This window comes from Jaculus jaculus, chromosome 3, assembly GCF_020740685.1.
Source record: "Jaculus jaculus isolate mJacJac1 chromosome 3, mJacJac1.mat.Y.cur, whole genome shotgun sequence".
NCBI lineage: Eukaryota > Metazoa > Chordata > Mammalia > Rodentia > Dipodidae > Jaculus > Jaculus jaculus.
The window spans coordinates 183,061,468-183,077,306 of record NC_059104.1 but is presented as its reverse complement, the minus strand read 5'-3'; the positions used below and the strand labels follow the sequence as shown (position 1 = coordinate 183,077,306).

The following is a 15,839-nucleotide window of genomic DNA, read 5'->3' as shown; positions in this document are numbered from 1 at the left end:
AGTGGCAGTGGTTTTCCAATTCTAGGCACCAGGGATACAAATAAAGATTTATTTCTCAAGATACCTAAAGAGGTATTGGACTAGGTATGACACTTACAAAAGTTTCTCAGAGGACTCTTTCAGTGTTGGGAAATTATGAGGTGATGCCTATATGAGTGGAAGAACATGACTACACGAACAATGTCTAATCCTTCTTCATAACACATGCGAGCTTGGGGAAACTCGAAGTTCTGCAGCTTGAGAGGTGCACAAACTGACACTAGATGAAGGATCTTTTAGTGTTCAAGACAATGGGCTGTCTTTTATAGTGATAACTGCACTGATCCTGTGCAGTGATTTGTGGAAACAATTGTATTCTTTTGTTCTCCTAGAGCTGTTTATGATAATATGCTTCCAGCAAATGCAAGCAAGAATTTTAAAGCAAATATAAGGAAGGTTGAGAACTGTGGAGGGAAAAAGCACAAGACTGTGACACTTTAGTTATTTGTTAAACCATATTAAAAATGTGGAAAGTTGTGTTGGTGGTGGAACTTTTCCTCACCCATGTCCTCATGCCTGAAGTTTGTAGTTCTTTCCTTAGAACTAGGGCACATGTGAGATTTAAGAAGATGTCTAAGAGACTCTGTTCTCACTGAAATCAACAGGTGATGTGCTAAATGGCTGTTGTTTGAGATCCTTATCTTGTTCTCCTTCAAGGATTTGTGCCTGCTATTATAGTGGGTCTAGCAGGAGAAATAGCACCATTGGGAGCAGTTCTAGCCATGTAGGTGTATCTGGGGTGGCTTCTGTGGTCAGAGCTGGGGTGGGACTTGGGACCTGATGTGACAGGGCAGTGGCATCCTCGTTGTGCTTCTCCGTGGTTTGTCTAAGGACACAGTAGCATGTGGATCATCAAGGCTAACCCAAAAATGCATGCTAGAGAAAGCAGTCTAGCACTCAAACATTCTTAGCAAATTGACAGTGTGTAAACTATAGCTGGTCTTCAAGCTGGGTGTGTGCAGACGCACTTGCGGCTGTGTATGCCAAAGGCTGTGAGGGCTTCCTCAGCCTTGGCTTCCAGAGTGCCTGGAGTGAGATGGTTAGTGAGTGGGTTGCCTGCCCACTTCCTCCCCTTCTTCCTCTTCTTTCTCTTCCTTCTCTCTGGCTGTCTATTCTTTCCTCACTCTCAGTTGTTACCTGGTCATCACATATCTCTTTCTATGGAGCTTTGATTACATAAGCGTTTGAGACATATAACTGGAATTTTCATAATACAATTCTACAGAGAGGGCATAAGTTAGTCAGGAATGATTAAGATGACAATCGAAAATAACTGATAGTTTAAATTTCAGAAACTTTTAACACTATTAGTATTTGTCCTGGATATAGACTTTCAGAGTTCAAATTCTGCCTTTTGTATTTACTAGGTATGACTGTGGGCAACTTTATTTTAATTAATTAATTAATTTTGAGATAAGATTTCACTGTGTATCCTTGGCTGGCCTAGAATTTGCTATGTAGACCAAGCTGGTCTCAAACTTGTGATGATCCTTCTGTCTCTGCCTTGCAAAGTTCTGAGATTACAGATGTATGCCACCTTACCTGGTCTTAAGTATTAATGTTTTCAGTAGACAGCCTTGTGTCTTGCTTTATTCATCATTAAACAGAGATGATGACAGTATCTGATTCCTTTGTGAACTAAATGAGATTATGCACGTGGCAGTACTTAGCACAGTGGAGTGGCTGGAACTTTGTAGCATGTAGTGAAAAGTACATATCTTGTCATTCATCTTTCCAGCATCCATCTGTCCATCCACTTGCCTGTCCATCTGTTCATCTTCATAATGTTTCTGGAAGCATAAATTGATGATTGATTTGGAATTTTCACTTCAGTGTGTTTAAAGTATGGAATGACTTAAATGGGCCAGGGCTTGTGGGAAGAGGAGGTGCTGCACAATCATGTATGTGGTTCTGAAGCTTTATTTTAAATTCTCTGCCATAGCTCCATTTTTCTAGTTATTGTAATGTCTTACCTATTTCTAATACTCATGTAATAGCTAGCATTGAAATTTCTGAGCAACATTTTCTGGTATCATCTTTGACCAGGATATTGTACTGGGTGGGTATGGTGCAGTGCAGAGACATTGAGAATTTTATGCTCATTCGTGGGAAAGTCTCTAATGTGCTTTGGGTTATTTACACAATTATTTATATTTTATAACTTTTATATTTAAAAAAGTTATGTAAGGCATATGCATGGAAAGTTGAGTAAGTAATAAAAAAAATAATTTCTGAGGGTACTTTGTACAGGGAAAGTATGGCTCATCCCTGGAATAGTCCCAGCTGGTTTCTATGATTGCAAAGCAGTTGCAGGAAGTGGCAAGAGAAGGGACAGCAAAGACTGGAAGACATCCGTAAGTGAATCTGAGCATAGACAACTACATGGTCTGTTTAGAAAGAGCAGGTGGATTCTGGATGAAGGGCCTTGCATGCCAGAGTCAGGGGTTGGACTCATGCTATCAGTGTGTTTTGATCAGGAGAAGCATGGGCAAGGAGTGGCTTCAAGGAGTATGCCTTCAAGTGAGGTTGCTAGAGTTTAGGTGGGAGGGGAAGTAATGGCTTATACTGAGGTGATTCTGAGAACAGTGAGTGGATGGGTCTGAGAACATTGCAAGGAAGGACCTAATGGTGTGTAGTGAGAAGCTGGCAATGAGGGCAAGGCTGAAGGAGAGATGGGGAGTGTGTGTGGGAGCTGGATGTGCCTGGAAATCATAGTAATCTGGGAATGAGTAAACAAGGGAAAGTATGCAGGAAAATAATGCTGGATCTGGTTTAAGTCTCTTCAGTCTGACCTTGTGGAGGGTGTCTTACTATTAGTGCTTCACAGTTGCTTGAGGACTGTTACATTTCAGGGAGAGAAGAAATCTCATGCTGGAGGAAGTTAGATAAGATGATGATAAAATTTTGATGTTAAGTAATGACATACAAGGTACAGATAAGAAATAATGTTTAGGTCAGCAGCATTAAAATGTGAGTGCATTCATCTTGCTTAAAAAAATTAAAATAGGCATGGCCCCTGTCCTTATGGAGCACAAATAATAAACTTTTAAATCAGAAAACAACATTCATATGGTTCTTCTTTTCCTTTCACTTAAGAGAAGCCTATGGAAATACCCATATAGCTTTGGAAAAATTTCTCTGCCAAGAGGTTCCTTTTCTTTCTTTCATTACACTATCATCACTACATTGCAAGAAATCCCATGTAGGAGTGTAATTTCAGGAATGATTAAATTAGCCATATTGATGTTCAAAAACTACTGATTGCATTCCCTTTAGCTAGATGGTTTTTACTGTGTAAGGTTACACATAGGATCTTTTGGGGGGAAAAAGTTTGTTATATTACTTGAAATTTGTATGATCGAGGAAGAGATGTTTTCTTAAAACATCTTATTTTTCATGTCAAGATGCTTCTTGGAGTGATTAAAATTGATGTCAAATCACAATGAAACTTGCAACTGGAGCTTTGAACTGCCCTTGGCCTTTCTTCGTGTCCATTGCAATCTTTCTCTTACCCTTCCCCATTAGATTGGGGGAATGCAGAAAGAAGAATGCAAAGCGAGATTCAATGTCTGGTTCAGGTTTATGTTAGGTGCTTGCCTATGAAGCCTAAGGACTCAGGTTCGATTCCCAGAACCCATGTAAACTATTTTCATAAGGTGGTGCATGTGTCTGAAGTTCCTTCATAGTGGCTGGAGGCCCTGGTACACCCATTCTCTCTCTCTCATAAGTAGGTAAGTCAACAATAAAATATAAAAGATGGAAATGGTGTTATAAGGAGAGAGATGCCAGATTGTGAACATCTGAGTTTGCATGCTGAGACTCAGGCTCAGGGGTACTGTGCTGCTGATGGTACCCAATCCACTCCATTTTACCCTGGCACGAGACTCTCTGCTTCCCTTCAAAACTAGTCCATTTGGTGTTAAACAATCATCAATGATACTATTTAGAATAAAGGTCTGAGGTAAAAGTGGAACATTGGACATTAGGTGCCTTACATTCCTTTCTAATAAAAGGAAGGACATTATTGATGAAAGAAAAATCCTCTAAGTTGAGAGTATTTTGAGCATGGAAAAGATTTTTTTTGCCTTATTGGAAGGAAAGATGTAAATTTGAGTATTTTAAATTTTGAGTTAGATAGATATGAGAGAATATTACTTTTGAAAGAGACCATTTAAGCAGTATTTTTTTGAGTCTTGATATTAATAAAAATCATTTTTATCTGGACCAGAGACACTTTCAGAGTGTGGGAGGACCTGGTCAGACACACAGAGCTTAGATATCAAACCAGTTTTGGATTATCAAGATCCCTGGGACAATTGAGCCCATACTGTCACCAGATCTGGGCAAGACTTCCACTGCTGAATATCTCAAAAACAGTTGTACACATATCCTATCCCTGGGTGTATTTCTAAATTGGATAGAGATAACCAACTTTAGGAGGTAAATTTCAACATCACCAAACATATTTTTTAAGAAAAATTAAATCAAAATATTTTGAATTTGGATTATTCCTGTTCTGTTCAACTTTCAGAAAGGTTTCTAGGCTCAAGGAGATCTCTGAAAGTGAGGGTTTTTGATCAGCCTTGTACTGATTACTGTCATGGGTCCAAGTGATAGTGATATCATTTGTGGGCCTTTTGCAGCATCTACAGTGTAGACCTCTAATTGGTATTTGTCTTCCTGTCCCACAAAAGGGTCTTTTTTTTGCTGTTTTCCATGTTTATTTGATGCAAGGCTATAAATCTTACTGTTAAATAACATAAGAGATTGCACCACAGAGCTCAGGATTAAAACACACTCCTTTTTTGGGGAAGCCAGATAGATGTGTTTACTCTGTAGAGAGATTTAGATTTGATTTTTTGTTTTCTTCATGGTAATTATGTTTGCACTTTGCTGATCACTAGTTGTACATTATTACAATGGAAGGTGACAATTTGATTGTCTTCAATTGGAGAAACAAGTAATTTTACATTCACTAAGCTGTCAGGTAACGCTAAGTCACAGTCCCAGGAGCTCCTGGCAGTGCAGCTTGGCACCTATATTTAACTGCTCTGATGCTTGCGTAACCTCTGCTGAATCAGAAATATCTGTCTGCTGGAACTGGTTTGCAGGGCTGTACAGCGAGGGTTTCATTAAGTAGACAAGCTGAAAATGAACTGCAAAGCCATGCTTGTTTCCCTCTTCCCTTTCCCCTTCTCTCCTCCTTTTCTTCCTTTCTCCTCCTTGTTCTCCCTCTCCCTTCCCCCTCCCTCTCCTTCCTCTTTGCTGTCCTTCCATACAAAACTGAACTTCATCTGTTATTTACTACAACAAGGGGACGTTCTGAATAGCTGTATTTAGGTAGCCCTCAGAGATCAGCTTCTTTACATAATGTTACTGTCATCATGTTTAGGGCTTCACCTTTGAGATAATTTATGTAGTATTTATTTTTCATTTGTCTGTTTAGTTCTGGAATTAACAAAGAGTGAGAACAGGGTAAGCATGAGAATCATACAATGAAAGCATCCCTTCACATTCTCTATGAGAACTTATTGTTCTGGTTTATGACTTTTATTGATAATTGGATAAGATATCCTGTAATTGAACTTGTGTATATTAATGGACTGGTTTCAGTCTGCAAAAACATTCCTGTCATTCAATCTAAAAAATATGGTTCTCATTTTATGTGAAGAGGATATTCAAAATGAACATGTGAAAATAAATTCACTATGCTGCTATTTCAGACAGCCTTTTTCTGCTCTAGCCTGTAGTGGTCTTTAAGCTGAGTTGATAGTCACTGAGTGTGATTAAAGTCCTTGGAGTTAGTGTGTATTTATAGTCCATTGTTTGGTTTTGCTCTTACTGTTAAGTCAGTGAGTTTATTTGTACACTTTGGTCATGGCTTTCCAAAGCACAATTCCCAACAGCTACTGGAAGAGAAATGGTGAGGAAACTCAGTATTATTTCTATCAAGCAAAATGTCCAGAGGTTACATGAAGTCAAATTGTTTTGATCCCAGGAAGAAACTGGATACACAGGGACAAATGTAGTAATTATAGGTTTTCCATAGGCAGTCAGTCAGCAGGCCTAACGACTGGCCTGATGACTGACTGCCGGGGGCCTTCCAGCAGATACTAAGCAATTAGACAGAGGTGGTTACGTGATGTAACATTATCAGGAGAAACAATTCATGAGTCAAAGCATTCCAAGACACATGAGCTCTGGTCCAAAGAACAGACTTAAGCTATATAAAGTGACAGCAATATTGTCAGCTAAATATAAACTCTAGAAACACAAACTGTGATGACTAGAGAAGAATCTGTTCCAGGTAGCTCCTGTTTTGTAAGAACTGCAGAGGGCCTTTGGAGACAGTTTTGGTGCTTTAGTGTGAAAAATGGGGAGCTCAGAGAAGTCAAAACCCATTCATTTAAGCCTTTCCTTAGTCACACTTCAAGGGCTCCAGGTGTACTTCAATTGCCTTATCTCTATTGATTTGACAGCTTACCCAAGCCAGGGTTTTCTTCTAGCAGGTATTGTCTCTGCGTTGCCTCTGCATTATGAAAGAACTGGTAAAAAGAAGACAGGTGTGGAACTTTCCAAGGCACCCCATGAGCAGCTCTTTTCTTTTTCCCTGAGTGCTCCCAGCTGCCTGGTCAGCTTGGCCAAAGCCCATGGACATTTGGAAGAGTGGAGAACAGGACATGGTGGTGTCATATCCAATAATGTGGACAATCAGCCCTGACCCTGGGCTTCACCAGAAGAGACAGAGAAAATTTTAAAAGAAATGTCATTATTTTAATATCTTGAGTTAGAATTCTACTGCAGCTCTTGCTGGAGATCCCACACGAGAGACCGGGCGGTGCAGGAAGAGGCTCTTAGGAGTCACGCTTCGTCCTCAGTGGGGTGGACCAGCATCCTCTGGGAGGGCTCGTGGGCATTGTGTGTCTTGGCAGCTGAAAGTATCTGTTACTCATGCTCCTTAAATCAAGAGGCACTGTGTTATATTTTTGGAAAACTAGTTGTTTATTTCTCAGAATCAGATCAAATGTAGCATTCAATTAACAGTGAATTATCTAACTGAAATAAGTCTGCTCTAGCAGCCTTGGGTTGAGCTGCAAAAAAATACATGTGAATGTTAGCCTGAACTTTTCAATTTTTTTCCATAAGTTAACCAACTATTAAAATGTATTTTAAAAACTGGGCAGTGGTGGCACATGCCTTTAAACCCAGCACTTGGGAGGCAGAGGTAGGAGGAGCACCAAGAGTTCAAGGCCACCTAAGACTACATGAATTCCAGGTGAGCTAGAACAGACCTTACCTCAAAAAACCAAACCAAACCAAACCAACACAAAACAAAACAAAACAAAACAAAACAAAACAAAACAAAACAAAGCAAAGCAAAGCAAAGCAAAGCAAAACAAAACAAAACAAAACAAAACAAAACAAAACAAAACAAAACACTTTAAGGTAAAAATGGGATTTCTTTTTAATAAATGTAACCAACTTAATAATAAGTAAATACCCTTTAATAATACTGATACAATTAATGAAATTGTTTGAAAAGTGCTTACAATATTGTTTTGATGACTTGAGTAGCTTTTTTGGGCAGCTCCAAATGATAGTTTTTGAAGGCTAGAGTCTACCCAAGTACTAATAAATAAAATGTAATTTTCAGTGACTATACCAAGGACCCAGGTTTGATTCTCCAGGTCCCACATAACCCAGGCACATATGGTGGCACATGTATCTGGAGTTCCTTTGCAGTGGCTAGATGCCCTGGTGTGCTCATTCTCTCTCTCTCTTTGTCTCTAAGGAAAAAAAAGGAAAAAGAAAAAATGTTTAAACTTAATTTAAAAATTAATGGTAACTTTTAATGACGTCAGGACTAGGGATACAGAGAAGAGCACTTGCTTTGAATGTGCAATGCCATGTGTTACGTTCAAGTACCACAAAAATAAATAAATAGATAAAATATAAGAAACACAATTTCAAAATGATATTATATCAGAAAAGTTTAATGTAATATAGTTTTTTTTTGAAATGGAGGATATAATCTGTAGATACCTAGCATCCTCATCATTTTATAGGATCAGCACTAGACCAACTTATTTGATTTATTTTTGAACAGAAAGTAAATTTACTGTCTGGGGTACTTGAAATGACCTAAACATTCAGACTTTATTCTGGGGGTTGAAGTAGAGTAACTGATGCCTTTTATGAGATATTTGTACTGACTTTTTGAGAAATTATTAATTAATAAAGGCTTTATCTCCAGTAATCTTATTTCCAAAAATCCTAGGGGCAAAGTTCTTCCCAATGGCCTGGCGTCCAAGAAATTCACTTAATTTGTTGGGCAGCAACATTTTAAACTCAAGGAGCATATGATGTGAATTTAGTTTTATATGTCCCATCAACATTTATTTATTTTTTTTTGGAGATTTTACTTGATAATAGCTATGCCCCAGAAAACCATCTTGTTTAACCAATGTGATAAGTTGACAATGTCGTTTTTCCCTCTGATTATAATGTACTCTGTGTAGTCAATACACTGGTGCCATGTGAGTGTAATTTCCTCTTTTATTTTATCTCCAATGCACTGTATTATAAATAAACAGTTAAAAAAAACACCAAACAAATCTGTTGCATCTCCTTTAAGATTGTACCACTGCAGACACTTGTTCTAGTAAAGTAGAATTGGGCACATTTGATTGCATTTAAATTTCTCATGCTTCAGCAGTTTGGCTGGGAGCACAGTAAAGAAAAATCCCATGAGTGAGGGTAGTTTAGAATAATAGAACTTGATTTTGTGTATTATAGCGGCAGCATTTGCGCTGCTTCAGTCAGGGTTGTGTCAGCACTTCCATTATAAACCCTGTTTTCAGGGGTATAACTAGGAAGATTTTTTTTTAATATAAATTAAAAAGACAATTCTTTTGAATGATTTTTAAGTTATAATGGTGCAAAATAAAACAAAGTAAAGTCACATAGAAATGACCATTTCCCCCCAATTTTTATTTTCTTTTGCTTATTAGTTGTATAGGAACCAGCTAGGATAAAGTTGCTAAGATGGGAGGGGGCAGAAAAATTTTTTGTAATGCAAAATCACAAATAAGAGCATTAAAAATAAGTGTGAGCATTCCACACAATGCTTAAAAATGTTAATAAGGTATATTTGATTTATAAATTTCTAAAGGAGAGTAGTCTTAAAACAGTGGTTAGAGGAGTTTCATAAATATCAGGTGCACTGTATTAAATGCCAAAGAAATCTTTGCAGTTTCCTGAATATACTTCAGTTGGTCTAGTAAAATATTTTTTGGCATAGATGTGTGTGCCTCTGTGTGTGTGTATGTGTGTGTGCATGTTTGTATGGGCACATGTATATGTGATGTGCTTATGTATGTGTGTATATGATCATGTAAAAGCCAGAGAATGAGGATCTTCCTTAGTGGCTCTCCACATTATCATCATCATTACCATTATTATTATCATTGATATCTTTTATTTTTTTCTGAGGTAGGGTCTCACTCTAGCCTGGGCTGATCTGGAACTCACTCTGTGGTCCCAGGCTGGCTTTGGACTCATGGCATTTCTTCTACCTCTGCCTCCTGAGTGCTGGGAATAAAGGCGTGTGCCATCACCATACCCTGTGCTACTCTTGAGACTGAGTCTCTTGCTGAATAGGTGCTAACTTATTCATGGTAACAAGTTACTAGTTAGCCTTAGAGATTCCTCCTATTTCTGCCTCCCCAGCCCCAGGATTATAGACATGTGCCACCATGCCTGGAATTTTATATAGACACTAGGGATTGGATTGGAACTCATGTCTGGCAGATACTTTATCCACTGAGGTAGCTTCCCAACCTATAATAAAAATGTTTAGAAAGGGAAAGTTAAAGAAAGGAAATTAGTGAGGGTGTAATCAATTAAATAGGAAGATTTTATAATAATTATGTATAAGTCAGTAAGATTTAACAGTAAATCTAAGGTTTATTTAATCAACTATGCTTAAAATATGTGCACATTTTACTTTAAAAACAAAACAAAACATGAGCCGGGTGTGGTGGCACACGCCTTTAATCCCAGCACTCTGGAGGCAGAGGTAGGAGGATCACAGTGAGTTCAAGGCCACCCTGAGACTATAGCGTTAATTCTAGGTCAGCCTGGACTAGAGTGAGACCCTACCTCGAAAAACAAAAACAAAAACAAAACAAAACAAAAACAAAAACAAAAAAGAAAAAACAAAAGAAAACTATGACCTAGAACAAAACAACACAAGTCTGACAATGTAAACAAACCTATCAAAAGGAACACGAGACTACCACATGATATGGTAAGGTATTCTTGAAAAAAAAAAAAAAAGATTAGAGGTTGAAAATGCCTTCTTCAGTTGTTAGCTGTGGAGTCTCCCACTTTCCCTCCTTTTCCCCTAACGATGGTGCAAACTGAGGATGAACAGTCAGATTAATGCATTTCTTTTTGGCAGCCTATCGTGTGTTCGCAACCTCAGTACACATTTGTATTTGTAGGTGCAAAATAAAAGACAGCTTGTGCGAGGCTGTAAGCAGGTCTCTTTCCTGGCTGGTCACTGGAGGGAGGGATCACCAAAGGACTGCTGATGGAGGGGAGGTGAAGCCTTTCCTCACTAATTGTATTCAGCGTGTAATTTCTAAACTTCCCTCTGAATTTTGATTTTCAATTAACACTCCCCATTTGAAGATAATTTTCTATTTAATGTAATTGCAGGAAATAATTTATTGGCTGATTAAGACTGAGGACCCAGCCTTCCTTAAGAAAACACTCTAACAAACCAGTCTTGAAAACTCAACTCATAACTCTGGACAGATTTAGTCTATTTTTACAGCTGCAGGGTTGTGTTTAATTAGGATTGTGTACTATTGTTCACAAGCACAGCCTATAGCTGGAATTATTCTTGAGAGACTGTTTTCATTTCAGGCCTCGTGTCATGACTAATTCATACTGAGGCGACAATCATGGGCACCACTACTGGAAGAACCAGTTCACTTTTCAATCAGAGGATGCTTGCTGGGGGATCCAAGGCCACCCTGAGTTTTGGGTTATGAATTTCAGGTGCATTTTATGTTTTTAAAACAGTGACAGTGGACTAATACTTTTTTAAAAAATATTTTAAAAATTTTATTGATTGATTTGCAAGAAGAGAGAGAGAGGAGGGAAAGAGAGAGAAAGAGAGAGAGAGAGAGAGAGAGAGAGGGAGAGAGATAACAGAGATAGACAGCGAGAGAATGGGCATACCAGGGGTCAAGCCACTGCAAACAAACTCCAGATGCATTCCTGGGGAATTGAACCTGGGTCCCTTGGCTTCACAGGCAAATGCCTTAACTGCTAAGCCATTTCTCCAGCCCACTTTTGTTTTTTTAATATGAGTGATTATGTTATCAGCAGCTGCCCATTATCTGAATTCTGAGACTATCCCTGTGGGTCCCTGGCAACCTCTTGACAAACTTAGATAAAGTCATAATTGCCTGACTTTGCTATAGATTCCTTGCCCCAGTAAAGTAAGTTCTATAGTTACTTTTGTATCCCAAGGAGCATCCTTGGCTTATAGCTTTCCTTGTGTGTCCTTCTGTCTGTCTGTTAGTTTTAATTGGTATTGTGAATAAATTTGTCTCCTTTGCTATAGTAATTTTTAGAAATTTGATTTCTTACTCTATTGTGAAAATATAAGCCTTTTCCTGAACTCTCTTTTCCCCATTTCATTTTCTAGTATAATCTAATTGATGAAATTTTATAATTTGTAGAATGATTGTTGTAAGTAGGTATCAGCATTTTAATATGTTTCAAAGCACTTCAAAAGCCTGTAATACTTTTATTTAGAACTGTGCATAATTAGATTAGCTGATCTGATATTAATTTTTTTCACTGTAGGATACTAACTCTGAGCCCCCTCATTAATTGTGAGAAATTTAGCATTAGCTGTTAAATCCTATGTGAAACATGGGCTGCTACATAAAAGTACTGTTTAAATTGGAATTAACTTAATTATTTTTCTTTGCACTTGATATTTCCTTCACTGCAATATTCATGAAAGCATGTGACAGATCTGTAAATTTAACTGTTAATCTCAGATTTCTAGACCCTTTAATCAGTATTTATTTGTCTGTAGAAACAATCCTAGCAAGTTAATGATTTGCTAATTTGAAAAATGCTCATGTGGTTTCCTATGTTAACTGATTTGTGCATTTTTAAAAAATGGTATGAAATCAATTAATGCTAAAGAGCAATTAAGGTGGAGACTTTGTTTCTGTCATCACATGGCACCTCCAGCTAAAGATACAATAAATGAAAATTCTATAAAGTTTTAGGAAAAAATGCTTTCTTCCATTAAGTTGTTAATGTTAAGTGGTTTTATCACTAATTTTGCTAAAAAAATCACCTTCATAAAATGATATTCTAAAAGTTTTGAAATTCTGTTTAATTATGATTTTTTGATTGCATATGAAAACACAGAATGAATACCTGGTCTTGTGCATGGCAGTTACTATTTGTGGACACATAAGTGCATGGTTAGGGTCAGTTTGGGAGCATTTATAATGCTATGCTTGCTAAACATTTACGGTTTTCACATTAAGTGCTTTGGATCTTGTTTGCACTTTCTACCATAAATTAGAGAGATAGTAATTAAAGACACCCCATCCAAATATTACCCAACAAACTTTCAACTTATCTAACATGAAGAACTGCTCAATCAGTAAGTCACTTACAAGTTAAGTAACAACAGCACACACATCTTGAAGGCCTTTAGAATGCTTCAGCTCAGCACCAAGTGTTAGGCCTAGTGCAAGTGCAAACTAAGAAATCATGACCAATTTTCTTGGGACTATAAGCCTGGAATATTTATTCAGATGTTATTTTCCTACATAGCCTTATTTTTGTTCCTACAGGGCTATAGGAGAAAGTTGTCTATTTTTGTTCAAGTCAGTCTTGAGAGTGGTTCATTAGTCACTTCACTCCTTCATTGTCTTCATTGCTAACTATCAACCTAGGTACTGTCAAGAAGCTCACAGTCTAGTTGACAACACTGGAAGGAAAGATGTAGACATGCATATATCGTGTGTTTTGAAAACTGACTCTGTAAGAATTGCATTTGTGGATTGAATAAGAGAGAAAATATGTGGTAATTACCAGGAAGAAGTTTGATGAGTTAAGAACAAAGAGAGAAAGTGAGACAGATCAGCCAGGAGTTCTTGGCCAGTAGGGTAGAGTAAAATGCAAATATCTCTAAGATTTACTCAAATGCAAAGGATGGCATCTTCTTTTGTTCCTGACAGCTCTCCCTAACTCACAGTGTCTTCCTTCCTCTACAGAAGAATGTCTTCCAAGCAAGCTACCTCTCCATTTGCCTGTCCAGCTGATGGAGAGGAAACAATGACCCAGGATTTGACCTCAAGGGAAAAGGAAGAGGGCAGTGACCAGCATGTGGCCTCCCATCTGCCTCTGCACCCCATAATGCACAACAAACCTCACTCTGAGGAGCTGCCAACACTTGTCAATGCCATTCAACAAGATGCTGACTGGGACAGTGTTCTGTCATCTCAGCAAAGGATGGTGAGCGTGTCTCTTAGAATGCCCACATGATAAGTAGGTGTTTTAGGGAAAGCTCTGAGTATGTGACTTTAGAGTTATTTGTGTTAAGGTCATGAACAACCACTCGGTTTACAATTACTATATGCTAGTAACTAGGAAAACTCAGAAAGTGGCTTGTGACCCAGCTCATGCTCCTTATCACCTCCACTTAACAAAAATGATGCCTTCTTATGACAGGAGGGTGGCTAATATTATTCTTTGGATTCCTAAATTTAATGTGATTAACTTGGTAATGTCATAAAATAAGCATAGCCAAGTAAAGTGATTCTGTGTACTAAGACTTAAAAATTGAATTAGGCAAATATCTGGGTGAATGAGGTCATGTAGCAATTATGTCTTCTATTAAGAGATGTTGGTATTTATCACTTGTGACAATAATTCTTGATTTACAATAAAGGTTTTCTCAGTTATGTGGCTGTATATTAATTTCAAGAGGGCATGCAAAGCTCCCGAGCATTGCTCAATCTGGCTGCAAGAGTCTGCACTAAGTAGATGCTCACATCTGTACAAGCATTGTAGTAGCCAGGTGCCCCAGATTCAGTTCTATTAGTTTAAGGAAAAAATATTCAATTTTCATAATCTAGACGAAGTCAAGCTCCTATAAGTAAGATATTTTAAGCCTTGTTTCTATTTTTTAACTTTTAGCTAACTAAAACTCAAGTTAATGAAAAATATTTTAAGTGGAAAATGAAGAAATTTTTGTTACTTCATAAAAGACAAGGCAATAAAGGGCCTTTACTAGAGAGTATCTATTTAATATTTTATTAGAGAGAGAGAGAGAGAGAGAGAGAGAGAGAGAGAGAGAGAGAGGATACATAGATAGATAGATGGAGAGAATGGGTGTGCTAGGGACTCTAGTCACTGCAAAAAAAAAAAACTCCAGATACATGTACCACCTTTTGCATCTCACTAATGTGGGTACTGGAGAATATGGGTATTTAGGCTTCGCAGACAAGTGCCTTAACCACTAAGCCATCATCTCTCCAGCCCAAGAACACATATTTAGGTTCCTGATTCATGCTACTGTCATGGACACTTAATAACTTATGGAGGAGGTATTGTTTCTTCCGATGATTTTGTTGGCGTGGCTCTGGAACAGAGGTGATAAGTAGAGGATGACATGATAAATGATCCAAAAACCCTTGTTTATTTATTGTTATTAGCCTATATTAGTTGTACAAACTAATGGATTTCATAGTGACAGGTCCAGACATGTGCTTTTATTATATTCCCATGGTCTAAAACCTTTTCTTAAAACTTCCTCCTCCTTCTTTCCCCACCACGTCCCTTCATGTCCCTTTTCCCTCCCTGAGAAACACCACACATGAGTAAGAACTGGCTTTGTACATCTGGCTTATTTCGCTTGACATTATGATCTCAGTTTCATCCATTTTCCTGCAAATGATGTAGTTTTGCTCTTTATGGCTAAATAAAACTACATTGAGTTTTAGTATTGAGGGGGATATGCAATGTGTAGTTTCATCTGCAGATTTCTTTTTCTAGAGAAGAGGGAAGGATTTGGTATAATGAGGTAAGACTAAAGTCTGTTTATTTCTGATTGAACTCTAGTTGTTTATTTGATGTCTCCTAGGTAGCATGGGTGAGATAATGATCCAGTCATGGCCACTTGCTTGTTCAAAAGATAATGGGGCCATGTTTGGCTTTTGTTTAAACAAATATTTATTGAGCACCTTTTGGGTGCCGAGCATTCTCTAGCTGATGTACTATGGGAAAGAGATGGACATGCCTTCCTAGAGTTGTTGTCATGAACAGGGGATATAAACACACACACACATTGTGTCCTGTGCCCTGAAGGTGAAGATCAGAATGCTACCTGAATGCATAATAAGGCCAATTTAATGTGGGTTAGGAATGCCCTGTTTGAACTAAAGCTGCAGAAAGCAGCCGGGCAGAGGGGGACAAAGAGTAGAACTGCAGAGGGAGCATCAAGTATTTAGTGCAAGAAAAACATAATTTACGGAAATACAAGATGGTCTTTGTGGCTGGAGGATAATGAGTGAGGACACATCAGATGTGGTTGGTGAAATAGATAGGGTTGTATCAAGCAGGACCTTGAAGATAGCATTGTGGGGCTGAGATTTGATCTAAGTGTAGTGGAAACAGCCTTTGAAGGGCTGGAGAATATTTCCCACAGATAATTCCCATCGTGCCATAGTGAATGGATGGGTAGGAGGCCA

At 38.1% G+C, this 15,839-nt stretch overlaps 1 protein-coding gene across 24 annotated transcripts in view; it reads left to right on the top strand.

Annotated features, from left to right (window-relative positions):
* Sox6 (SRY-box transcription factor 6) overlaps positions 1 to 15,839 on the top strand; it is a 610,295-nt gene that overhangs the window by 257,188 nt on the left and 337,268 nt on the right. For 22 of the 24 annotated variants that reach the window (XM_045144830.1, XM_045144813.1, XM_045144834.1 and 19 more), the window contains one exon: positions 13,362 to 13,602. In XM_045144830.1, coding sequence (XP_045000765.1) covers positions 13,366 to 13,602 — 237 coding nt within the window. In that variant the 5' untranslated portion in view covers positions 13,362 to 13,365. Of the gene's footprint in view, positions 1 to 11,043; positions 11,107 to 13,361; positions 13,603 to 15,839 lie in introns of those variants that run through there. The other 2 variants (XM_045144820.1, XM_045144831.1) reach the window with 2 other exon arrangements.